The sequence below is a fragment of the Python bivittatus genome, unplaced genomic scaffold (assembly GCF_059951505.1).
Source record: "Python bivittatus isolate LINGU-HERP-01145 unplaced genomic scaffold, Pbiv_v1 ctg000610_np1212, whole genome shotgun sequence".
Lineage (NCBI taxonomy): Eukaryota > Metazoa > Chordata > Lepidosauria > Squamata > Pythonidae > Python > Python bivittatus.
In genome coordinates this window covers 57,150,595-57,178,555 of record NW_028277088.1, presented here as the reverse complement: position 1 = coordinate 57,178,555, position 27,961 = coordinate 57,150,595, and the positions used below count along the sequence as shown (strand labels likewise).

Sequence of the window (27,961 nt, the reverse complement as noted above, 5' to 3'; positions counted from 1 at the left end):
CTTATGTTTCTTTCTCTTCTGGTACACTATAGAGTACTCTCTGTTTCTTTCCATTATGATCTCTTTTTGAGATGTTGAGGTAGTTTGCAGAAGCTTCATTTAATGTACAAAATGGAAAGACTGGCCAAGAAGTAAGAAATTATCTGCACATTCATTTCTCTTGCCTTCTCTCATTTTCTCATGTCTACGTGGAATCATATTATCCAGGTATACTCTCATTTTTAAAATCTCCACCCTCTAATGTCCTCCTCCAGTATCTTATCACTCCCTCTCTTTCCTCTTCCATAGCCATAGTATACTGAGTAACACATCTATCCTCACATTATTTTAGGAAGTCCATATTAAATGAAGCTTATTATAGATTTATTCTTAGCACAGCATGGGGAAGAGACTTTATCTTGAATTAATTGCCCCAAGCTTAGAGTAAAGCCTGTATCTTAGAGATGCTGCCTAGCTCATCTTTGGTAAGAAATAGATGAAATGGCCTTGAACTCATTTCATGCAGACAATGATCTCGACTAACATTGGCTACTGAGCAGATTGTACCAACTTTGACTCTGGACAGTTATATTCCTCCTAAAATAGCAGATTCAGAAGCAAGGGGTCCTTCTGGATTTGTGGCTGTGGGTAAAGGAGCAAGTAGAGGCTCTGGTCTGTAGGACCTTTACCTAGTTTAGGCAAAGCACTAGTTGTGCATCAGTTGTGCACCAGCTATGGTCCATCATGGAAAGAAGGGGGAGCTCTGAGGACAGTTATTCATACTCTTGTCACTACTCAACTGGATTCCTGGAATTTGCTGTACATGAGGCAGCTCTCAAGACCATCCAGAAATGTCAGCTAGTACAAAATGCAGTTGGACACTTGCCTATTGATCAGATTCACTACTGTGTGACTCCAATGCTCTGTGAGCTGAATTGATTTGCCAGTTGGATTCTAAGTGCAATTTAAAGTCATTACCTAAAAAGCCCTGCATGGCTTGGGATCTGGATATATTTAAGACCAGTTATTCCAAGTAGGATCTGTCCATACAGTGAGGGCAAATAGAGAATGTGGGATGAGAGTCCTCATATAATGGGATGTCCAATAAGGGGCTTGAAAGTGGGCATTCACAGTGGGGCTCCTCTTCTGTGGAACAGGATGCCCTTGGAGGCAAGAATGGCTTATTCCATTATGGTATATGGGAGGCTTGTTAAAACATAGCTGTTCCACAAGATTTCAGCAGCCACACAGTCTAGAGCAGTGTTTTTTGAAGTTGGTCACTTTAAGATGTGTGGACTTCAATTCCCAGAACTCCCCAGCCAGCATGCTAGCTGAGGACTTCTGGGAGTTGAAGTCGACACTTCTTAAAGTTGCCAAGTTTGAAAAACACTGCTGTAGAGAATGCAGCACCATGAATGAATGTTAATAGAAGATATTATCATTTTATATTCCTCTTATTATTTTGCATCATCGTTGCAGTATTACTTTATTTAGTTGATTTTGCTATGTATATTACTGGACTGTGAACTGCTTAGAGTCAATTGTGATTGAGGTAGTATAAAGTCAAATAAGTAAATGAATAAGAATCATAATGCATTTGCTACTTTCTCTTTTCAGGATGAATACATTCATATTTTTACTCCTTTTTTTTTTTTTTTTGCAATACATTTCCTTCCACAAAAATATATAGTGGAATACATACTGAGCATTGAACAATGAACACTGAAAATATATAGTGTTTATATTTAAAAAGTTTTAAAACACCATGGGAATATTTTAATACTTTATTAGATATAGTAAAAAATGAGCAAAATCTACTACTTTTACTTCTTCTCCCTAGTCTTTTTCTTTTTTCCAGCTGGGTACATTTAATTTGGAAAAAAAAAAAAACAGGTTGTGAGTTACACATAACATTAAACATAAAATGTACATGAAATACAGTTATGCAGAATGAAAGAATGTTTAACCAATTGTCTACTGTGTATTTAGTAAACATGTATGTCTGATTTGGCTCTACTGTACTTTTTATCCATTTTTAGGTAACTCATAGATGTGGAAGCTGAGTGAATAGCAGGATATCTTGCAAGATAACATAGGCTCTTGTGGTTAAGTGGCAAAATTTCCTCATGCATGAGCTCCATGGATAAACTTAGTGAGCTATTTTTATGGTCTACCTTTTCCATTTATAGTATGGGATAATAATAGTGACTAATGTAGTTTATAGATTGTTAATCTATAAACTGCAAGTAATAGGAGTACTCAGAGGAGTGTAGTTAGGATCTAAAGAATTACAACTAGCTCTGGGCATTCTATACAATAATATATGATACAATATCATATTGGGCTTCTATACAATATTTGATTTACTTTGAAATTTTCACTTTGATATGGCACATGCGAGGGATCTAGGTTGCACACTCCTTATCTAATGCCTGATGATCTGAGGTAGAGCTGAGGTGGTGATGCTAGCACTGGGGGATGGCTGCAAATACAGATTATCATTAGCAGAGAGGTTTGACTGCACAGAGACCATAATAAATCAATTGCTTGCAGACTCATATCAAAACCCTATCATGTAATGTGCTTGAATCTTCCCAAAACCATCCCCTTCCTGGTCCGTGGAAAAATTGTCTTCCACGAAACTGGTCCCTGGTGCCAAAAAGGTTAGGGACCAGTGCCCTGTCTCACTAAGAGTCGAAGACCCATCAGCTACCCTCACCTGGTTTGACCCATCTGCTGAGAAGGTTTCCTGGGGTGTGGCCACTGCGCATGTTACAGCTACTTGGAGTCACAGGTGAGAGCTGAGCTCCAGGTAGGAACCAAAGGTGAATGAGAAGCCCTAGAAAGGGCACAGCAGGCCCCTCCACCAGAGGTACTACCCCTCCCTGAACCTCCCATATACCCTATATACAGAATACCTTTTTAAAAGTATTACATTTAAGTCTAAAAATGCAAAGCACTAGTAGCTCACATTACATTTCAATTATTTTAGCAAAACCTTTTACACCATTCAGATCCTGGCTAAAGAGCTATTTTAGGTGGGCCAAGAATTTAAGAATGTCTTGTTTTACTTTGTTTTACATGACACCATCACCTGAGCCATGTGAGGTGCTGAGTGCTGGACAGATCACAGGCTGGTCCAGTAAGTCCTCAACGTGCACATAGCCCCTTTACATCACATGTCATTCAACATCAGCAGACTGCAAGACCCAGGCCAAGTCCAACATTTTTAAGATGTACTTAATGAAAAACTCTCTGGCAATTTACCACTTGTAGAAAACTATTTTGAAAAGTGGACGCAGTTTAAAGATGTCATCACGCAGACTTCAACAACTGTACTCAGACTGAAAACCTGGATGCATCGAGACTGGTTTGATGAAAACTGGGAGACCATTTCAGCAGCCCTCCAGGCCAAGAACAAGGCCTATGTAGGCTGGCAGAATGATCCATCATCTGCCTCAAAGAAAGACAAGTTTAAGCACCTGTAGTTCAAAGTACAGACAGAACTGCGAGAAACGCAGGATGAGTGGTGGCAGAGAAAGGCTGAGCAGGTAGAACGCTATGCAGACATGCACACCACCAGAGAGTTCTTCAGCACCATAAAGTCAGTTTATGGTCCTTCTAAATAAGGATGTTTCCCCCTGCTGTCACCTGATGGGTCAAGCCTGATCAAAGACCAGGAAGGACTGAAAAACTGCTGGGCTGAATACTTTTCCAACCTACTCAGTAGGCCATCCATAGCTGATCATGATGTCTTACAGCAGGTTCCTCAGCTGTTTGTCTTGGATGCCCTAGACTTGCCTCCTTCTACTGATGAGATCAAGAAAGTGATCTTGCAGATGAACTCAAATAAAGCAGCAGGACAGGATGGCATTCCTGCTGAGATCTACAAAGCACTAGACCCAAATACCTTACAGGTGTTCCAAGACATCTTGGAAGACATTTGGTCCACAGAGGAGATGCCTGACAATTTCCGTGATGCCCTCATTGTGGCTTTCTGCAAAAATAAGGGAAGCAAATCAGACTGCGGAGAGTACAGGGGTATCTCACTGCTGTCCATTGCAGGCAAGATGTTTGCCCGCATTCTCCTGAACAGACTTGTCACTGTCCTGGAAAGGAACCTCCCAGAGTTGCACTGTGGCTTTTGGCTAGAACAGAGTACAGCAGACATGATATTTGCTGTTAGGCAAGTCCAGGAGAAGTGCACTTAGCAGAACAAGCCTCTTTACTCTGTCTTCATTGACCTGATAAAGGCATTTGACACTGTAAACAGGGAGGCTTTCTGGATCATCCTGAGACATTATGGATGCCTGAGGAAATTTGTGAAATTGATTGAGCTACTCCACAAGGGAATGACAGGACAGATTCTTTACAACAGTGATACATCAGCTGCATTTGCTATTTTCAATAGGGTAAAACAGGGTTGTGTGCTAGCCCCAGTCCTGTCCAATCTGTTCTTTGCTTGCATGATGTCACGTGCTGTCCAGGGTCTGAAGGAAGGAGTGTACATCAGGTACCAATTGGATGGCTCTCTCTTTGACCTTCGCCACTTGAATGCATGGACAAAGTGCCTCCATACAGTCATCCAAGAAACCCTCTTTGCTGATGACTGTGTGCTCCTGGTGCACAAAGACTGTGATGTACAGTTGATGCTGAACAATTTTTCAGATGCTGCTATGCTCTTCAGCCTCACTATCAGCCAGAACAAGACTGAAGTACTTTATCAGCCTGTGCCAAATACCAACCCTGTAGAACCAAAAATCACTGTTGACGACACCCAACTGACAAATGTAAACAGCTTCAAAAACTTGGGAAGCATCATCTTGAGCGATGGGTCTTTGGACAAAGAAATTGACTCCAGGATCAGCAAGTCCAGCCAGCCCTGGGGTGGCCATGTACTAGAGTGCTCAATCAACACAAGATCTGTATCTCCACAATGTTGAAAGTCTACAGAGCTGCAGTTATCCCTTCTCTCTGATATGGATGTGAGTCCTGGACTCTGTACCGCAGGCACATCAAACAACTTGAGAAATTTCACATGCAAGCTCTCTGTTCTATCCTCGATATTTGTTCACAAGACCATGTTTCCAACCTGGAGGTCTTGGATCATGCAGAGTCCACCAGCATTGAGTCTCTGATTATCAGAGCCCAGATGCAATGGGTAGGACACATCATCAGAATGGATGGCCACCATATGCCTCGCCAGTTGCTCTATAGTGTATTGGAGTTGGGAAGAGACCTCAAGGTCAACCATGCAAGCACTACAAAGATGCTGTGACAGAAACCCTATGCCACTGTGACATCCAGCCAAGGGAATTAGAAGCTGTGGCTGCTGCCAGAACCTGCTGGTGAGCCCTGTACTATGAAGCCTCCGCTGGCTTTGAAAACAGGTGCCGCCAAAAACTGATAGAAAACCGTGAGCGGCGTCACAGAATAACACCCATAGTTACTATAACAATGGACTTCCAGTGCCTCCCATTTTGCTAGACTCTGCACTTCCACACTGGGACTGCAGAGCCACCTCTGTGCCCACAGATGAACTGCACGACAGTGTCTTCTTCGAACCTGAAAGACTACCATATGTGTAATACTTTTTAAAAGATATTCTGTGACACAAATTATTGCCTTGCCATTTTTTTGTGTGATAAAAAAATGAAAAAAAAGTAATCTGTTCATAACTATTTTTTTTGTAAAAATTAAAATCTATCAGTATGTCTGAAAAAGAGTAGCAAACTTAAAAAGATATAGAATCTCAGGGAATATATGAAGTGTATGTGTGTGTATCTTTTTCTCTCCTATATCGATGTGGCATGGTATGTTTTTGATATACAAATTCTGCTTCAAGGGAAAAATGCACATCAAGGAAAAACATCCCTGGAGGGGAATTAATTTTAAGGTGACTCAGATAAGGCACTTTGATCCGATCCATCTGCAAGTTGGCTTGTTTTAGCCTGTTAATATATGGATAGCAAATTCCCTTTTTCCTTTTATGTTTGGAAAATAGCTCATAGCCCACACATGTCTCTGTAATTGGGCAGGATTGTTCATTCTTGCCTGCAGGAAGGCATTTCTCTGTCTGCTAAATTAAGGTTCCAAAGCGGGGAGAGAAAGGATATATTGTCTTTGTGGGGGAGGGAGGTGAGTGATAACAGACCAAATCTTTCTGGTCAGAAGTTCATTAGGAAATGCATGTGGAGTTGCAGAGCACAGAGCGGAGATGTTCTTGCCTCATGCTGAATGTGCACTCTGCTGTTTCATGCTTTCCTGATTTAGCTGGCTAGGCAAATAAGGTTTTAATTCTGTACTGTATATTATTTCTGTATAGCATTTATTTGGTTTCATATTCAGATCAAAAGCTTTACTTGAAGTTAAGTGTGTGCTTCTAGAATCATGGAACTGTAAAGTTGGAAAGGACCTTTTAGGCATTGAGTCCAGCCCTGCCGCTTAATGCTGGCATCCAAATTAAAGCATTCTGAAAAATTGGTGTTTATTTTCTGCTTGAACACATCCTATGAAAGGGGGATCATCATCTCTCAGGGTAATTGGTTTCACTGTTGAACTGTGAGGAGGGTTCCCCCCCCCCCAACATTCAGTCAGAATTTGTCCTCCTGTAATTTAAATCCATTATTACATTCCCTGTATTCTGCAGTGAGACCTTCCTCTGCGTGACATTCTTTCAGGTATTTGAACAGTGCTGTTATATTGCCCTTCAATCATCTTTTTCCACCCAGTTCCTTCAGCCTTTCTTTTTAGGATGATTCTCTATCAGTCATTTGGTTTCCATCCATCTTTTGGTTCTCTGTAAACATAACATGAGATTATTAAATAAGTAACTATTTTCTGCCTTAAGTAGCAACCCCAAAGTGGCCTGTCAACCTAATTAAATGTAGGGCTAGCCCTAGGGCCTAATTCCCTCTGTAAATCCTATGTCCATAGTCTGGAAGTTCTCTGTAGTTATCAAATGTGAGTGGAATAGCCTGCACAAGTTAAGGGAAAAATTAGTTTGCTTTTTCTTCAAATATCAAAGGACTAAGCTTTGTCTTTGTAAATATATAATAGGAGCAAAGCTCTATCTGTTTAGTGAATTTTTGCTTGGGTTTATGTATTATACTTGATGGGAACTGGTATTACCTAAGTGATCAGATCAATTAAACTGTTAGTAGTCATTAGACAACATACATATAGTGTAAGGTCTGGAACAGCCACTATGTAGGACAGACAGGCAGAAGACTAGCAGAGCATATCCATGGCCACCAACTAACAATCAGAAGACATAATGACAACTCCTTAATTTCACAACTCGTGGACAGACTGAACCACAATTTCAGCTGGAAACTGTGACCATCTTAGACCAAGCTAAATCCAATAATACTAGGGAATTCCTGGAAGATTGGCATTCAGACAAATCAGCCATCAATAGACACATAGAAATAAACCATATTTACACACCATTCAAGAGACAACAAGAAGCTAAGAAGGAAACAAAAAGACCAGAACACATCCTCTCCAGCTGCCTACACCCAGATATGCAGGAATTAATACCAGGCACTTAAGCAGAAAATACCCCAATCAAGGAACTACCAAGGAGAAAAACCACACCCCCATCAACACTGGCAGGGCAAGCCACTGTATATAAACAGGAAGCAAACTCCACACTCACTAGCAGTGATGATGTTACTTAGTTGGGTAATAAAATGCCTGCAAGCAAACAACCAAGCTCAGAGAGCACCAGGGACTCCACAGTTCGACCCTGAGCTACAGATATTCTATTCTATTGTTATTAGTCAACTAGACAGCCCTGTGATTCATTGGGTCATCCTTTGAGAGAAAGGTAGTGCAGTCTGATGTGACCAGAATGAACATTAAATTTTAGGCTGAGCATATTTCTTTTTATCCCAATGCTAGATGGTCCTGTGATCATCTAAGAAGAGTATATATATCATAAATAGAAAAATAATTATAGTGGCAAACGAACTTCAGTAAGAAGTCAATATTTACTTACCTAAACAGATAAATAGAATGACCACGGGTGGGCAAAAAAGCAGTGGGAGCGAGAGTGACTTCCTGCCGGCTTCCCCATTGACTTTACTTGTGTGAAGCTGGCAGGGAGCATTGGAAATCATGATCACGTGACCGCAGGGACACTGCAGTGGCCACAGCTTTGTGAATAAAACTGGTCTGAACATCATGGAAATTTCAATTCCACAGGAGTAATGGGCCCTGGATTTTTTATGCATTAAGTTAGTGGATTTTAGGTACCTTGATTCGAAAATTGTTGTGGTGTAATGCACCGTTTGGGCTAACTTGAGGGTACAAAGAGACAAACAGATAAACACAATGAGAGTTTTAGTTTTACGGTATATAGATATCAGGTTAATCTAGTAGCCTTGTCAACATGTAGGAAGATCTGATGGCAAATTCTAAAAAGGGAAGGGCTTGCAGCTCATTGCATCCAACCTAACATTGTTTATAAGTTGAATAGAAAAATTAGAAATGCTAATGCTCATAGGAGAGCCTAAATATAACAATATTGAAGACATGACATTGCTTAGATATAGCTGCTTTACATTCTGCAGCTGTATACAAATTTTCTGCCCAATTTAAGCCTAATGCCAGTGACCGCTTGGGATTGCATCGCTCTGGATGCAAAATCAGTTTTGAAGCAATGTAGCCAAAGTCTGCAGTACTCAAAGTGACATTTGAGTTGCTGGGGTGGATTCCTGGATCTAAGATGGGACTGTATAGCATAGTTTTATGTGTGCCACTGAGAAGATGACTACTTTATTTTATTTTACTCAAATGAACACATTTTACTCAAATGAATACATTTTGTAATTCTATTATGAAAATGTAAACTGTATTCATGATCCAGTATCCTTTGGTATTAGGGCAGCTAATCTTTTTTATTTATATTTTTATATATATATATATATATATATATATATATATATATATATATAAATAAGCAAGCTAAACCATTATGTCATTGGCTTGATTTTCATTTAGCTCAGTATGTGAAGCCTGGCATGTGACTTATTTAAGAAACCATGGATAGGAGCTGTACCTGAAGAAAAAGGTTGTGGAGATAAGAATGTATTGAAGCATTGTTTCTGATTTGCCAACTTTTAACTTGCAAGTTTTTTCTTCCTGCTGGGGGAATTTGTAGTTTGATCTGACATCAGATGTAACACGTTTTCTGGACTGTATCTGCAGTCCTGGAAGGGTACAGTCCAGAAAGCATGTTACAACTGATGTCATTGATTTTACATAAACTGTACTTCAGCACTGCTGCTAAGTCCATTGCAACACAGTTTCCTGCTTTGTTTTGTAAGAAAGTGGAACTAATACAGTATAATTATTTTTTTTAATTAGTTCTTATGTATAAATTATCAAAATAATGTTTCCAGAGAAAGATACCACTCTTCCCTATTTTGTAATCAAAGAAAAGTTTGAAACAGCATATGGAGAACATTAGTATACAGAGACCATCTAAAATGAATGAAAAATAAAACTTCAGTGAAGTCAGGATGTTTCCATGTGGTTTTGGTTTTATGTTATAAGAATCCTGAAAATAAGAGCATCTGCTTAGGTCTTTCATAAGTCTGAGATACCTTCAGATGGGGAGGTTTTCAGTTAACTGTTTCCTGAGGTTGCAGAGTCCTGCTCAACATGTGACCTACCAAACCAAAGCGATCTGTTGGCCATATGTGTAAGTATCATATAGATATATATGTATATGTATGTGTGTGTGTATGTATATATCTTTTCATTACTATAAATATCAAAAGAAGGGCAAACATTTATTAAACAAATGTATATGGTTCCCCATCTATCGGAAGGAACTCTTTTTGAGGGCAAATACAACAACAACAGCAACAAAATCCCTTACAAACTAAGATTGTGCCCTTGTGGAGAAGGACCCATTGAATCCCAAGTTCGTGCCTGCTATAGGGATGCAAAGGCCCACTTTATAACTCCGTATCTGGCAAAGTCCCTAGGCAATACTGATTTATTTTATGTATAGTTACTTTTATCAAACTTGTTCAAATTTATCTCCTTGAATGTGGTGGTTTTTTAAAAAAATATTGTCTGTAAAACTAGACACACTCTGATTGCTTCGATGACCTAGCTACCATTTTATGTTGTCTTATTTTATTTGAAACAGGAACTGTTTAATTATTTTAATTATTTGTTTACTCACAGAATTCTGGTCTGTGACCATAATAAAGATGAAAATAAACTAAACAGTATGAAGAACTATATAGTGGCATTTGTTTGTGATGTGCCTTCGAGGCAGTTTCGAGTCCTGGCAACAAATCCCTGCAGTTTTCTTGGCAACATTTTGGAAGTGGTGTGCCATTGCCTGCTTCCTAGGGCTGGCCTAAGAACACCCAGCTGGCTTTGTGCCTAAGGAGGGACTAGAACTCACTGTCTCCCAGTTTCTAGCCCAGTGCCTTAACCACTATACAAACTGGCTCTCACAAGTGGCATGCTCAGTTTAAAAAATGGCAGAATGAAAACAAAGCCAAACCAGACATGCAGCATCAGTGCAAGAACAGCTAAGTCCAGGTGAAAAGTTAGCTCTCTAGCAGGTACTGTTAAAGCATCCTGTAAATTTCAGAAGGGAGACAAGGGTGCTGCCGCTTAGAAGACTTCCTTACTTTGCATTGTGGCCTGCCAGTCACCTTCCTCCTCATCTCTTTTGCAGTACACGTGGTCCTCAACTCGTGACCACAGTTGGGACTGGCAACTCAGTTGTTAAGCAAAACAGTTGCTAAGTGAAACTGCAACTGCGCTTACAGTCTTCACTTTTCCTTTGCTTTACAGACCTGTGAAGGATGTAAATGCAAGGATTGGTTGCAGAGTTACTTTTTTATCACTGTCATAACTGAATGGTCAATGTCTGAAGCAGTCACTAAACAAGGACCACCTGTACCTGTAAAATATAAATATAAATATAAAATAGGATACTTACTAAACACGAAACTGCATGGTTTCTGGGATGCATTGAGCTTGTTGCATCACAATTATTGCAAGACTGATTTAGGTGAATGTAGCCTTTTGGATGCTGGCATTATTTTTATATAAGCAGCTGTATTCCAGGCACCATGAACGTCAGGAGCAATAAATAATTTAAGAATTAAGATGAAGCACCTTTCTGAAAGCTGAACTTAATTATCAAAGTTTCAGTTTATTATTAACTGAAAAGGAACCATGCGTAATCAGCAGAAGCAAACATGACCAGATTTATTTCTACCCAGTCTCCAAATTGAGATATTGTTGTGGGAGATTAGCTGGTTTAATTAATAAAAGTATCTGAACATGGGTCAAGTATATTTTTCTAGCTTTCATATTGCTACACTTTATCAACATGTATTTGGGGTTAAGGATCACCTTTCTGGGGAGACAGAGGTGAGCACTAAGTTAGATAACTCATTTTTTAAGATACAAATCAGGACTGACCATAAGCCATAGAAGTGACCATGGGAAGTACCAGACAAAGGAAAATGCTTGTTAATCATGTTCTGCCTCAACCTGGACTTCCCTCTCAATCTATGGAGACAGTTAAACTAAAGACGTTTTACAAAGACTGAAGCTTTGCCTGCAACCAGTTTACTTTTAACAAACTAAGAACTGTCTTGAAAGATAATCTGCTGCATATCTGGTAAAATCAGTCCTGTGCCAGATTCTACACTAGATCAAACATCGTGGACCTTAGTCGGCAGGAAAAGAAAAAAAGAGAGAGAAAAAGACCGTATGACCTCTGAGGCCTCCTCGAGTAAACCAAATGTAACATAATGAAGACTCAGAGACTGTGAAAGTACTGCTCTCTGAAACTGCATGAATAGTAAAAATGGTTTGCTACAAACTTGAATCATGTTTTCTTTTTCTGTACTCCTAATCTCTACTCTTTAAAAGTGAACACAATTAATTGTAACTGTGACAGGTTTTCTTGGCATGGGGAAAGATAGTTCCTCAGTAATACAGTGTATGCGGCCCTAGAGTGTACTAGAAGTCCCTTCTTCAGATTTTAACTCTGGTGTGAACAGTTTAGCCTTTTGGCCTATGCTTCTCTCTGGCATGCAGAGATTGTGCTTGAGACTAGTATGCTCCTTTCTCTCTTTTCCCCCCCCCCCACTTTTGTATGCAATCTTGTTTTGAATGTGAAGCCCATTTCCTTTCAATATTGTTCACGTGGTGCCTATTCCTGATCCAGGATATGTTTTGTGAGCCTGAGTCCCATGGCTGCTTTCTCTTCCAAATAACAGTTTTTGTAAAATGACCAAATTAATGCTTCTACATACTTTGGGGAAGGGAGGGCTAACCAATGATCAACTAAACTTTCAGGACATTAAGTAAAAGGCAGGAGCAGCTGTAATGGGAGGCCATTCCTCCACCAGCTCGTCTTCACCCTCCATGAAGGTGATGAAGGTGTTGTTTCAGGACAGAAAATAGCTTTTATATAATCTGTGTATGATGGCTACCATATCTGGGTCAACATAATGGCATTTCTGTTTTGTTTTTAATAAATAAAACTGAAGGTGAGGGCCAGTCAGTTACTGGGGCTGAGGAATTGGTTAGGGAGGAATTTCAAATACTGTTGGTGGTGGCTTGGTATGAGTTCTAGGTGTGTATCATGGGTTAATAAAATTAATGCTAAGCATTATGTGCAAATGTGCACAATATATAGTTGAAAGCAGCTTAAGAAATCCTAACCTTGCTATATTTGTAATACAGGATTAATAATACTTGGTTATATTGGATTGGATTACTAACATTTGAAATTCCCTGTGTAGAAATTCAGCACTTTTAGAATGCACCATGGCAGTTAACTTGAGGGAACAATACCATTGACATGTTATAATATAGGGTGTGATACAGAATCCTTTGGATTATGTGACTTAATGTGGGAAGTCTGTAGTCCTCCAGATATTGTTAAACCATAGCTCTCAGTGGCTTCAATAAGCATGCTGGAAATTCAGTTCAGCATCATCTGGGAAACAAGTTCTATTAACAAAAAAAATTAAAAAATAATAAAGTAGATGGAGAAATTGTTAATTACAATAGGGATTATTTTGGAATGTTTTCTGGCTATAAAATTTGCTGTTATGCCTTTTGCATTTAAAATACAATAGTTCAGTATTGTAGGATTCATTAAATCTTTAAACATTTAAGCAGCGTAAACTGAAGTATTTTTGGAACTTGCCCTGTCTGTTGGCAGTATTTCACTAATTGAAATAACCTTTTGTTTTGAACAGGCTGACAAGGTTTCATCTGAAGTTTTGGCTGGTGAACTAACTGAGGTATGTTAGTTATTCTGCAAATCTATCCATGTTTCCCCTTCCCCTTAATTGTGCAATCTGTTGAGAATTGTGCATTAAACTTGTGAAATGGGAAAGGGATGGAAGGTAATCAAATACTTGAATTTTTGTGGTTCCATTCCTGCTGGGAGTTGAATATGAGAAAAAGATTTTTTCCAGAATGGGATGAACTTCTCAAATATTATTTTGTCACGGAGAAACATTTAGTATTGATCGCATAGCCTAGAGACACATTAGACTATGATGTGGGCAGGCAATTTGAGGAATCAAGATGCTGCTCTTTTTATTTAGAACCAGACCTTAGGGTTGGGCAGATACTATACAAACTGCTCTGGATCCAAAGCTTGATTTTTTTCCCCTAGTTCAGGAATATAATTTGGAGGCATAGAATCCCACTCTTTCTGGAAGATGGATGTAGGATGTCTTTCTTCTGTTCTTTAACTGATAAAGTCCAACCACTGCATTGCAGCCAGCACCCATTTTCTTGTTCTCTCCTGGAAACCAGTTTTTTTTCTAGAGGCACTGTATAATCATGGTCAAGTTCAAGATTATAAAAGTCTCTTCCACCTCCAAGGCTTGCTCCACATATAGAAAAAGACAGGCTGAAAAGAGGTAGCATTCTTCTTTCAAAGTCATCTTTGGCTTTTTCTAGGCTACTGCTTAAGATGATCATGATACTGGTATCTCCTAAGCCAGACCAGGCATCTCATACTATATATATTTTTTTCCTGGATCTTTGCAACTGCCAGTTCAGATCATGTTGATCTTCTGACTGCTAGTTGTTCATGGATGCGTTCTGCTAGTCTTCTGCCTGTCTGTCCTACATAGTGGCTATTAACAGTCCATATGTTGTAGATGCTGCCTGTTTTTGATTCTTGGGCTACTGGGTCTTTTAGTTTACTGAAGATGTTTTGGAGGGCTTTACTTAGTTTGTGTGCTATGGTGATGCTGTGTAGTTGTAATAGTCTGTTGGTTGCTTCTGAGATGTTTTTGATGTGTGATCATGTTATCTTTTCATAACTTGTGTTGGTTGTGCTGTAGTGCGTTGAGTGATCAGGCACTTAATGATAAAGTTAGGTGAGTAACCATTTTGTTGGAAGATGTTGTATAGGCAGTCTGTTTCCTTTTTTTGGTGTTCTGGGTTGCTGCAGTGTGTTTGTACTCATCTGAATAATGTTCTTACACAGCTCCTCTTATGGGAGGTTGGGTTGTTACTTTCATAATGGAGTACTTGGTTGGTATGGGTTGTTTTTTGATAGACTTGTGTTTCTAATTTGCCATTGTTTCCTCTGCTGATGAGGATATCCAGGAAGGGTAGTGTGTTGTTTTCTTCTTCTCTTGTGAATTTTACTCCTTTGAAGATGTTGTTGATTGTTTCATGTGTCTTCTCTAATTGTCCCTTTTTTATTATGATGGTGTCATCTACATACCAGATCCATACTTTTTGTTGTGTGTGTGGGAGTGCTATGATTTCTAGACACTGCATTATGGTCTCTGCTATGAGTCCTGAGAGTGGTGATCCCATAGGTGTAGAAAGTGAGGCAGAGGTTGATGAGGTTCATGATTCTAGGTATTTCAATCTTAGTATATTTGGCTAGGTTGGCTGTGCTGTGTAATACTGCTGCCATGGATTCTTTTGCTAGTTCTGGATCTATGGATGTAAAGAGTGCTATGACATCAAATGAAACCATAATTTCATCTTCTAGTTTTAGGCCTTTGATTTTCTGGAGGCACTGTAATGGGGAGTTGATAGAATATTCACTCTTTTCTGTGAGATGTCCAAGCTTTTTTGTAAAGTCTTTGGCTATGCTGTATGCTGGGGTCTCTGGTAATGACACAATTGGACAAAGAGGTATGTCGGACTTGTGTATTTTTGGGTGTCAATAGAAGCGTGGAAGGATGGGTCCACTGCTTTTCATTCACCACTGTTCTTATTTGTGATTTGACCTTTACTGGTTAGGTCATCGAGAGTTCCCTTGATCAGGTTGTCCAGTTTCTATATCGGGTTGGTGTATACTGGGATGTAGGTTTCTTTGTCCTCCAGTAATTCCTTGGCGTTTTGTATGCATTGTTTTCTGTCCATGATAAGTGTGGTTTGGCCTTTGTCTGCTGGGAGAATGGTGATGGTTTGGTCCTTCTTTAGGTTTTTGAGGGTTGTTCTGTCCTTTGCTTTGAGTTGGTTCTGATTCTGTGTTCTTCTGGTCTGTTGTGTGAGTGTCTGCCTTCTGTTTTCTTCCATCTCTGTGGCAAGTCCTGTGGTTTAAATGCTGCTTCTAAGGCAGCAAAGAATTCTAACTGATTAATATCGTCTGTGTTATAGTTGAGGCCTTTTTGGAGGATATTGTGTTCTGCGGTGGATAGTGGGTGGCTGTACATGTTGACTACCCATTTGGGTTCAGGTACCTCTTTGCTTCTGGGGTTTAGCTTGAACAGTTGGTTTGGCGTTTTGTTTTCCTTTTTTTCAGCTTATCTTAGAGATATAGTCTTGTGGGTGGTTGTCAGCATTTTTGTGTGTTCTGGGGTCATTGCTGGTTCCGGTTACTCCTTGAGGTTATCTATGATGTACTGGTATTTGTTTAGTCTGAGGTGAACATCCATGATCATTGGCCATATCATTTTTCAGCCGCTTTGTTGAGCTATTTTCCATCCTGCTGTGCAGTTTATTGGCGATTTGTATCTGATATTGGTGGGCAGGGCATGCTGTTGTAGGCATTCATGCAGAAAGAATAGTTGTTCCATGGTGGAGGTTTGCCTACATGCACATTTCTCTCATTTGTGTGCTTTCTAAAGCATTTGACGCCCATATGTGGGTCCAGTAGAAGAGGATATACGTAGCTCAGGGTTCTCTATTCATCTCTCTGCATTTGTCTATTCACTGCCCCAAATACATAGCTCCTCTTGAGATAGTGTACACATTGGTCATTCCCATTTCTCTGACCGAACCTTCTCCTTTCTCTAGAGGTATTGAATTGAATAGTAAGTTAATAGGAGAACATTGGCACTGAATATGTACAGTCGTGTGAAAAAGAAAGTACACCCTCTTTGAGTTCTATGGTTTTACGTATTAGGACATAATAAAAATCATCTGGTCCTTAGCCGTTCTCAAAAGTAGGTAAATATAGCCTCAGATGAACAACAACATGACATATTAAACCATGTCATTTATTTTACAAAAAGAAAGCCAAAATGGAGAAGCCATGTGTGAAAAACTAAGTACACCTTATGATTCAATAGCTTGTAGAACCACTTTTAGCAGCAATAACTTGAAGTAATCATTTTCTGTATGACTTTATCAGTCTCTCACATCATTGTGGAGGAATTTTGGCCCATTCTTCTTTACAACATTGCTTTAGTTCATTGAGGTTTGCAGGCATTTGTTTATGCACAGCTCTCTTGAGGTTTCACAGCATTTCAGTTGGGTTGAGGTCTGGACATTGACAGGGTGATTGCAACACCTTGATTCTTTTCTTTTTCAGCCATTCTGTTGTAGATTTGCTGGTGTGCTTGGGATCATTGTCCTGTTGCATGACCCAATGTCAGCCAAGCTTCAGCTGTCGGTCAGGTGGCCTCACATTTGACTCTAGAATACTTTGGTATACAGAGGAGTTCATGGTCGACTCAATGACTGCAAGGTGCCCAGGTCCTGTGGCTGCAAAACAAGCCCAAATCATCACCCCTCCACCGTGCTTGACGGTTGGTATGAGATGTTTGTGCTGATGTGCTGTGTTTGGTTTTTGCCAAACGTGGCGCTCTGCATTATGGCCAAACATCTCCACTTTGGTCTCAACTGTCCAAAGGACAGTGTTCCAGAAGTCTTGTGATTTGTTCAGATACAACTTTGCAAATCTAAGCCATTCTGCCATGTTCTTCAGGAGAAGAGGCTTTCTCCTAGCCACCCTTCCAAACAAACCATACTGTTCAGTCTTTTCCTAATTGTACTGTCAGGAACTTTAACATTTAACATGCTAACTGAGGCCTGTAGAGTCTGAGATGTAACTCTTGGATTTTTTGCAATTTCTATGAGCATTGCACAATCTGACCTTGGGGTGAATTTGCTGGGATGTCCACTCCTGGGAAGATTGGCAACTGTCTCGAATGTTTTCCATTTGTGAAGAATCTTCCTTGCTGTAGAATGATGGACTTTAAATTGTTTGGAAATGGCCTTACAACCTTTCCTAGACTGATGGGCAGCAACAATTGCTTCTCTAAGATCATTGCTGATGTCTTTACTCTTTGGCACTGTGTTAACACACACCTCAATGCTCAAGAACAGCAAACTCCTAAAACTTTGGCTTTTCTAGAGGTAGTCACAAATCCAGATTATCAATTGATCAAGGGCATTTGATTAGCAGCACCTGGCTGCTACTTAGCCTCCTCATACCTATGGAAGCAGTAGGGCTGTATTGACTTTTTCAGACATGGCTTTGGCTTTCTTTTTGTAAAATAAATGATGACATGGTGTAATATGTCATGTGTTGTTGTTCATCTGAGGTTGTATTTACCTGCTTTTGAGAACTGCTAAGGACCAGATGATTTTTATTATGTCCTGATATGTGAAACCATAGAACTCAAAGACAGTGTGCTTTCTTTTTCACATGACTGTAGTTTCAACTCTGAAAGCACTGCTCTCCCAGTAGTTTGGCTACTTTAGAGAAAAGATATACACAAAATCCAAGAGTCTATATACTATTTTCTTTCTCATAACCATATCTGTACTTCTCTATCTCACACTGGAGACTTAGAGCTGAATGGTTGGGTAGCTAAGAGGCAGAATGTGGTTCCAAGAATATGTTGTTTCTGTTGCCAAGTTCTCCTCAGTCCTGTCTTGGTATTATTTTATTGCCAAAACCACAGCATAGCTCTTTTAGAGAATATTTATTTATTTGCTAGATTTATAAGACACCATTATTTCAGGAACTCTTTCCTCTCAATTTTTCTCCAGGACAATAGCCCTGTTTACTGAGAGAGAGTGACTAAAAAACCAAGAGATGTGTCATATTTGAGTACCTTTATACTTACATTTTAAAGATGTGCAATATGAATGGTTGTTGCACATGCCTTTTCAGTCTGTTCTTCATATCAACGTTGGATGCAATTAATTTTTTTCCTAGTAAAATCTAGATTCCTGATAAAATCTAGATTAATTGCATGTGGAATTGCATCAGGCTCCTTGGAACACAATGTGCTGAAAATTATAATAGGTAACTAATTGGCAATGGTAGGTAATAACTAATAAATAACTAATAAATAAATAATAAATAAAAAGTAGTAATTACCCCTAAATATAAAAAGGGAAGAGACAGAGCGGTTGGAGAGTCAGCAGGCAACCGGATAGTGAAAACCGTTCTCGGTAGAGGCTGGCAAAAAGGGAAATGGTTCTGAGTAATTACAGGCACTACTCAGAGTAAACCCAAATAAAACAGGAAGGAAAGACAAGGCTAAAAGACAGAGGTAGCAGCAGTAGTCTTGGAGTGCTCCACTAGATCTAGATCCAAGCCACAGTAATATGGTTAAATACTGTTGCCTATCATGGAAAATATCCTTTTGCTGACAACCTAGTAGGTCTGAATGACAGATGCTGTTTGGCAACTCAGAATAGGTCATCCCATACCTGGATGTAGGCTGCTTAGTAGTGCTTTTTCACTAGCTCCTTCAGATATCACACTGTAGCATTGTTTTAGTGAACTGGTGGATTTTTCTGCCTTACTGTCATCACTGTCTTTCTCAGAAATGGATTTACTTGGAATTGCCCCATTACCTGCTTGCACTATTGATTTTTATGTAGTGTTTATGATAATTCCCAGCTGCCTATATGTATAATTTATAATTGTTTTAAAGGTTTTAATTATTGAAATTGTTCGCCGCCCAGAGTCACTAGAACTGAGATGGGTAGCTATAGAAATTGCATACATACATACATACATGCATGCATACTGTACATACATACATATGGGTTGCTGGAGCTCTGGAAAATGGTGGATTGTTCCTTGCCATAAGGAATCAACACTTGTCTGTTGCCCTGGATTTCCCTCATCATCTCCAGCAGCAGGGCCACCAGCCTCTTGATATATTTGGCCTATAAATGCTATCTTTGAGCCTAGGGTCATATGTCCTGAACAGCATATGCTCCCTGTCCTGGTGGAAGGGCTCCAGAGATTCAATTATGCCACTCTTCAGTCACCGGATAAATGCAGTTTTGGCAGGAAGTGGCTGGAGCCACCAGATGTATCCCAACCCGCTAGGAAATTGCCCAGTATTTCTCCAAGAGTTTTGCCATAATGTGCACTTAACTGAAGAGGTCAGTCTTGGTATACTAAGGTGTCCCATTAGTATACTTTTAAGAATTTGTTTTAATGTAGTTTTCTCTATTTACTTGCTATCTTGAGAATAGATGGATGTAGGCTTATTCATTACCTTATTAAAATCCAACAAGGCAGGGCCAAAAGATTTATTTTTGAAAGATTTAGTAAAGAATGTACTCATTTTTCCAGTTATTGATTACAAGCAATTCAGCTGATTATTTCTATTCATATATTCAACCAGGATTGACATTATCCATTTTGATAAGGTGATGCTCACACAGTGAACATCACATATTGTTTTCTCCATATTTCTGCTCCCATCTGTACCATTATAACCATGACTTATCAGAAGTGCTTGTTACTGAGCTCATGTATAATGGCTTCAGTTATTTTTTTATGCAGAGAACAGTTTTTGTGGTTGAAAACAGAGCTGAGAGTTTAAGGAAAACACATCGAACCTACAAAATATGTGAGACCTTTTAGATCTTTATCCAAGTCATTCCCTGTTATCAATATATGCCATACAAGTAGTACTCATTTATTGTGAAATATCCAGATGAGGTCCTTGAAGCCAAGGCTTTCATTGCATTTTTCCAGCTGAAGAGTTTTCCATCAAAAGGAAAAAAAAAGGGATTCTTTTCTGAGGTGGGCTTCCATTGCTTTCATGAAAGATGTGTCAAATGTTATTCAAGTGTCACTGAACATCATTAATAGATATATTAATGTGTAATTGGTGGTAATATTCCACGGGTAATAATGAACAACATTTTAAGGTGTTTTTTTTTTTCTTAAGTCTAAAAAGTTCTGGAGGAGCATTGTTTGTAACAGGAAATACTTGTGGGCTGCTGGGAAGAATGTAAGTGATTGCTGTGAGTGCTGAATGAGAAAAATTAGGAGGAGTGTCACCATCTGAAAGCACTACGTATACAGTATCTGTACATGTAGCCAGGCTTTAGTGCTTGGCAGAATTTATCCGTTATTACCCAATAATACGAGAATTTAGTGATAGCTCTTCATCTAACATTATGAGTGAATGCAGGTTAACACATTTCTCAAGAGTCTTTGCATTTTAAAAGTTAGAACTGATTTCTCATATAATGGATTATATAATGAATTTGGCACCTTTCCTATGAGTAACCATGAATAATGCAGTAAAGTTGAAGCCTAGCCTGATGTCAGAATATACTGCATTGGGCAATGTAATATTAATGCTGCCAGAGGTCCCAGGAATCACCAACCCTCAAAAATAAAGGAGAGGGAGGGAGGGAACACAAGAAGAAGTAATGACTTGCCTTATTTTCCATAAAATAGATTTCCTTCAGAATTTTATAACTGAAAGCAAAGTGCCAAATTTGATGCCGGCTTTAGAAAGCTGCTTTCCAGTTAGATTTTAATGAATAGGATTACCTCTGTTTCCTTTTACAAAATGCTTTTGTCTTTTGAACATTTGGATGGAAGGTCGTTTTAATAACAAGCAGGAAATAGCACTAGACTAATGCGGGACAACTTATTTTTGTTGCAGGTCAAACCTTGTTCCATTATTTTCTGCCTCCAAAGGGCCACTTGGAAGCCTTGCATGATACTAGGCTGACTGGAGTGGGTAGAGCTGAAACTTCCCCGCTTTTCAGATTTAGAGGCTTGAGAGGGACAATAAATATTCAGTGATTTAATAGGCCTGTTTTATAACTAAAACTGTCACACACAAAAAAGAAAATGTGCAACCCAAATTGTCATTTTAAAGATGTGCTGTGAAGTCTCTGTGGCCACAAAAATGGGACCGGGGATCATATATAGGCTAAAAGCTGTGAGTTGCCTTCTTCTTGCTTAGAATTTTTACCAAGGTAATAAATGGATAGGAAGTTCAGTTGTTGTTTTCTTTACAAATAATCATTGATATCATCATGACTTGAAGAAAAGTCTTTATTTTTGTTCCATCGAGGAGTCTATTCTTGTGAGAAGAAATGAGACACACCACCTATTTAATTACTGTAGCAGGTCTCCTAGAAAAATCTATTGGTATCTAATTCACATATTTTTGTGGTCAGACAGACAATATATTATTTCTTTATTAACCCCCCTCATTAAATAAATCCTTATTTTATGGATTTCAAAGAATTATTTATCAGTTTTAAACTGTACAGTATGTATATATTTTTTAAATGACAAAAAAATATCCTTTTGGATGTGGTTAGCTTCTGAGGACAAGGTTATAGAAAGTTAACCTTGAAAATCAAGGAAAACAAGCATTTTATAGTGGCTGTTTCTTCTTTCTTTGGTATGGAAGATACACTCAATGAAGGTTCAACATTTAATGAGTTCTGAAATTGCCCAATAATTTATAGAAGCTCTTAAGATCATATAGGAAGGAAAGAAAAATCTGTTTCCTGATGGTGCAGGCAACAGGATGTTTCAAGTTAAACAGGAAACACAAGTGCCTCACATCTTCTGGGTTTCCACAATACTGTTTTGTCAAAAATAAATGATTGGGAGTTTCTTCACTATGAGTATATATGTATACTATTAATATATATGCATACTGCATATAAAACATAAAAATATATTGTTTCCCAAGAAAAGAACATCTAAAATCTGACTTTTGAATGAGTCAATTTATTTTTGAAATCTACTATTTTACATAAATCTGGATAAACTGCCTCCAAAACAGAGCCTCGACAGTAGAGTTGGGTGGATCTCCTTTTGGGGGAGAGAATATAGAAGTGCCTGGCACAGATAAGATAGGTAGGATTTCTTTAAACACTAAGGCCTTTCTCTTTATTAGAATCTACTCTTCTAAAATCCAAGGAACATGCTTGAAGATGCTTATTTTTGGCTTTACATAATACCATGATTTTCAGCATTACTAAATCACTTTGATCATCATTTTAATCTTATTGAAGAATTCTTCCCTCTTGCATAGAATCCAATCAAGAATAGCCTTTCTCTGAATCCCCCCCCCCCCTTTGAAATAGGAAGTTATTGAAAGGGTCTGTCAGGAATTTGTTGTCTCTCAACCGAGTTCAGGCTTGGTGATATCTCCTTTGACTTCTAATTACTGCTTCTCTGAAACATTTATAATTTGTTTCATCCATACCCTTTGCCACAAGGATGCATATTTTTGTTTACTCTCTTGGATATCTGTGCAGGTGTACACATTTTTTCCATAGCTCTCTCCCTTTCCCTTTGTGCTATACTTTTAAAACAAGTTATTGTTCCTAATTATAATAGTCATTCCATGAATGTTATGTTATGTCTATCAAGTTATATGAGCTTAAATTGGTCTTTCTTTACTGTGCATATCAGTAAAGAGGTGTCAAAATGTGTAGCTGCTGTTTTATTGTGGATATTCCTAGATAAACCTTCAATGGTACCCAAATTCTGCTCCATCCTATTTGTAGTACTTATTTTTGAATGTACCCTTGGGATAACATGCTGAGGAATATGTTCTGCAGAATTCCAACTTTTCTGCGCCTTCTGCAGAACTGCTTAAAATAACATTAGGACTGTGTTAAAGAACAGTATGTTTATGTGTGCTGCTTTACATTAATTCTTAATATTGGTGAAATTGAATGCACATAAATATTTGAAAAATATTTTGAAAAGGAACGTGTTTTTATGAATTAAACTGGAAATTAATTCATACTTTCTTTTGCAGTCATTGGGTGTCCTTCAGTTTGACCTTAACTTTATTACGTTTCAGTGTGTTCATATTTTCCTCAAATTCCATTTCTGGTTTATATCAGTATTAAACTATTCCAGACAGGATCCAAATTTATGATGGCTAGCACCATGTGTGTCCAATTTTAATGGGGTGTTTTCAGTAATGTAAACAGTAAAGTTTAGAAATTCTGATGTAAGCACTGATTTAAATAAGCATTTCCCAAATGTTCAGTATCTGATTCAAAAATGGAATTTCTCCTCACTACTCCCACTGAAGAAAAATGGCAGTTCTCCAGAGGAGTCCACCCCTTGTGTTCCTGAGTCACAGGCTAGTCAGTCAGTCATGAGTCACAGGCATGTGTCAAATATAATAAACCATAATCCATTTTAACTATGGTTTGTTGAATAACAATGGTATCTGAGTTTGTCCCTTATGGTAAGTTTACACTTTGGCTTACAAACCATGACGGCTTGGTTTGCATAGCATAGTAAGCCCAAAATGGTCAACTCCCAATACAGCTTAGCATGGTTTATCAACTGAGCCATCAACATGTCTAATTCAAAGTAACATAGAAACTGCATTGTAAGAAGTCAGTTTATTTGACCACTTAGCACTCGAGTTGTAATTTTATGTAACTGAGATATGTATGTATTTTTTGTGTGGGAGCCAAACCAGTAACTCATGAAGATACAGGCTTGTCTCACATACATCATGTTTAAGTCATAGTGCAGGATATGGATTGGTGAGCTGTATGAATTCAGTTAATAATTTCATTAACTAGGTTTGTATAACATGGCTTGTGACTTATCAGTCACATTTCTATGATTAGCTAATTCATATTTTGGATGATGATGATAGAAATAATAATAATAGTAATAGAAATGCTTTACAATACAAAGGTGCCCAATTGTAGTAGACACCATTATGGGCAGAGTTGCTTACTCATCTCTAGCCCTTTCTTACCATTTTCTACCTCCTGTGTAGCTGCAGATACAAACCAAAAGTAAAAAAGAGTTAAGTTACCTAGAGGACAACTGCTCTATAACTTTGCCTCAGATGTGAGTGTTAATCTCCTGTGAACCCACTTCAGCCTACTTGCAAGACATGGTTGACTGGGATAAAGTGCTCAAATAATCTGGGGCTAATTTCCCTTGCCCTCATTTCCCACTGACTGGGTTATGATATTTGCATGATACATTAAATTCCCCTTGACAGAATTAAACAAGGTTAGTATTGTCCAGAACAAGGCTGTGAGTCACTTGATAGGTAAGGAGGAGTATTTTACCCAGAGTTTGTTACCATAATTTGTTGAAGGTTAATGTATCTTAATCACAGCCTGGTGTGGTGTCAGAATCTGTTTAAGCAGCTCTTAAGCTTCCAGGGAAATAAAGGGATGGGGAACTGTCCAACTACAACTTCTTCTGTAAAGTTGCAGAGTATATATGAGGGATGGTATACAGGCAGTCCCTGGGTTAAGAATGAGTTCTGTTCAAAGTCTTTAGCTGAAATTTGTATGTAAGTTGAAACAACTGCTGAAAACAGGCTGTATATTAAAAATGTGAGGCTTTAGCGATTCATGAAAACTTTGTGTGGCTTCAGCAGTTTGTCAGCTTGAGGAAGGAGAATGCTGTCTGCCATTTGTAGTAATAAGCAGCCCATTTGTAAGTATGAGTTGTTTGTAAGTTGGATGTTCTGAACCTGGGGACTGCCTGTATATTATATATCTGTCTGCTTAGATATATATATTCTAATGAAATACATTAAGTAATGATTAATTGTTTAGGTGCTGTTATGGCTGCCAGCTATCACAAATGTATGTACAGTAGTTTTAATTGGGTGGCTTTGCTTCCCCCACCTCCCATCTCTCTTCTGTAATGCTTTTGTCATCTTACAAAACAGACGGGGCACAATAGCACAGACCTATTTCAAACCTGAAGTCTCAGTATTTCATTGGGGTTGCCAGTAAAACTGTTAATTTTTTACTTGAAATGGTGCATTTCCTTCATGAGTTCATAACAAGCTATTCTCGGTAGTTGCTAATAATTAAGTACATTTATTAAACATCAACTGGGTTAGGTTGTTTATTCTGTTTAGCAGCATACTGAATATAACCAGCCTATGTAAGATTTTGAGGATAAGCAAACTTTAAAAAAGGCAAATATAACTCCCCCAAAATCGCAGGCATATAAATATAATTTGCTTGGAAATGGGGGCTTCATGTTATGTTTACATGGGCTTTTTGTTTCAGCTTGTATGTATTACTTCACAGCAATAGCCTGATTCTAAAAAGCAATAGGAATAATTTTGTAGGTGAGTATTGTCAAAAAATAAAATCTAGGCATATAGAAATATGCAGGGTTTCACTCTAGAGGGGATTGCTTTTGAGAAACTTTTAAAAAGAAATGATGTGTAAGTTGCTTTTAAAGATGGAAAACTAGCAGCCCTTTTATTGGATTAAAGTTATTGGATTAAAGAACAACAGCTGTGCTTTTCTGCAGAAAAAAAATAAAGGCTGTGGGCCAGATCAATTGAGGTGAAAATTTGTATTGGGCTACTCTGAGCCCTAAGCATGTCCTTGCAGTAATTTTGAGCCAAGCATTTTTACTGTTGACTTGGCATAACAAGAGTTCTGAAGAAGTTTCATATTACTTCTAATGAACCTTATGCACAAAGCATCAAAAAATTAGTTTCCATTGTTTCCTTTTGCCTAGCTGGTTTCAAGAAATCTCAGTGCTACATCTACCCATCCATCCCAGATGTAGGCCAGATGTGACATCTTGACTCTAGACCCTGTAGATCTTTATGCTGTTCTGAGACTCACAACCAATACAGGTAGCCCTCATGTAGCAATTGCCTTCTTTAGCAACCATTCAGTTACCAATGTAATGAAAAAGTAACTTTATGACCAGTCCTTGCATTTATGACCTTTGCAGGTCTGTAAAGCAAAGGAAAGTTGAAGTAAGATCATAAGCACAGTTGCAGTATCACTTGCTTTGCTTAATGACCAAGTTGCTGGTCTTAATTGTCACTAAACAAGGACTACTTGTACAGTCCTAAATCTGCAATGGTTTCCTGTTGCCAACTGTGTGAAAAATTAATAATGGTTAAGGTTAGGGTTAGAGAAGGTTAGAAAAGAAAGAAAATTGGGAGGAGGGAAGGCATTTGTTTTCCTTCTTCCCTGTATTTTTCTCAAAAAAAGTTACTTGTTAACAATATTGTTTATTAAAACATAAAATTGTTATTCATCACAGTAAGGGGGATTTCCAATAAAATTTGCAGGATGTAACAAGATAGATGCTTCCATTTAAGGAATCCATCATCACATTCTTGATCCTTTTCCCATTTCTTCTGAATATGCCATGAACTCAATATGCCATGAACTCAATCACTGAAACAATGCCATTATTCCTCATTTCTTATTCATATCTTGTAAAGAAGATTTCTTGGTACTTCTGCAAACCTCAAGGGTTTCCTTGTGTCCTGTTATTTCTATCTTATGCGAATGAAATGTATTGTTATTTACTATAAGTAAATAGTAAAAAGGCAATCCTTTTAATTTGTAAATATGTTTGTAGCTGATACATTTTGATACAGTTAAAAGCATTACTTTGTATATGTTATAGTTGTTTTAAGATTTGTTTCACCAGCTTTTCTAGTTTAAATATATCATTAACTACTTTTAAAATTGTTTCATTTTCTTTCTTACAGCCAGAAGACTTAACTTCAAACTCTCATATATTCAAGAGTAAAAACTTTAAGACAGCCAAATCCTGTAACATCTGCAAACAGACAATTGATTCCAATGGCGTTTCATGCAGAGGTGAGCCTTACTGTCTTGCATTTGTATTGCTTTAAATAGCAGAGCATTTTAAACTCTCAACTGAATGCTAAAGTCTGGTTTTTTAACCTTTTCATTGTGCAGTGGTCTTGCACTGATTTGTTTACATCTGTATAAGAATAAATTCCTTGAGCGGGTCTCCACAAAAAACAGGTTGACAGATTGTGTGGGAGGAACTTACTTGCATATCAGAATGTGTGTACATATAAACCCTGGTCTAGAATATATGTTTATGCAAGCAGTGGACATATTTTGCAGCCTTAGGTGGAAGACAGGACTTAAGAGTATGGCAATGATTCTCTGACTGTTTGAATTTTTGGCTGAAGCTGGGGCTTTTGGCATGCAGTAGAAAAAGCTTATTTATTTGTTTAGTTGACTGATTTATATCCTGCTTTTATTTTGTACAACTCAAGGCAGCATATATAATGCTCCCTCCTCTTATTTCCCACATATCAACAACCCTGTGAGCTGGGTTGGGCTGAAAGAAAGACAGGCCCAAAGTCACTCAGCTAGCTCCCATGCCTACAGGAAGACTAGAAATCACATGGTACTTTTAATTTTACTACAAAGTAAAGTAGGTCAAAATAGCAATAGCAATAGTAATAATAATAATAATCACCCCAGACTTAAGAACTGTTGGTAAGAAAGACAAAAAATCTGTATAGTGGACATTGCAATACCTGGAGACAGCAGAATAGAAGAGAAAGAACTGGAGAAAATCACAAAATACAAAGGCCTGCAAATGGAAGTGGAACAACTATGACAAAAGAAAGCAAAGATACTATCAATAGTTATAGGTGCCTTAGGTGTAATTCCAAAACATCTGGAGCACTACGTGAACACCATCAGCATTGACAAAATC

At 38.3% G+C, this 27,961-nt stretch overlaps 1 protein-coding gene across 6 annotated transcripts in view; it reads left to right on the top strand.

Moving 5' to 3' along the window:
- TNS3 (tensin 3) overlaps nt 1-27,961 on the top strand; it is a 253,382-nt gene that overhangs the window by 67,106 nt on the left and 158,315 nt on the right. For all 6 annotated transcript variants that reach the window (XM_088150078.1, XM_088150077.1, XM_088150079.1 and 3 more), the window contains 2 exons: nt 13,239-13,283; nt 26,970-27,081. In XM_088150078.1, coding sequence (XP_088006204.1) covers nt 13,239-13,283; nt 26,970-27,081 — 157 coding nt within the window. The remainder of the gene's footprint in view (nt 1-13,238; nt 13,284-26,969; nt 27,082-27,961) is intronic.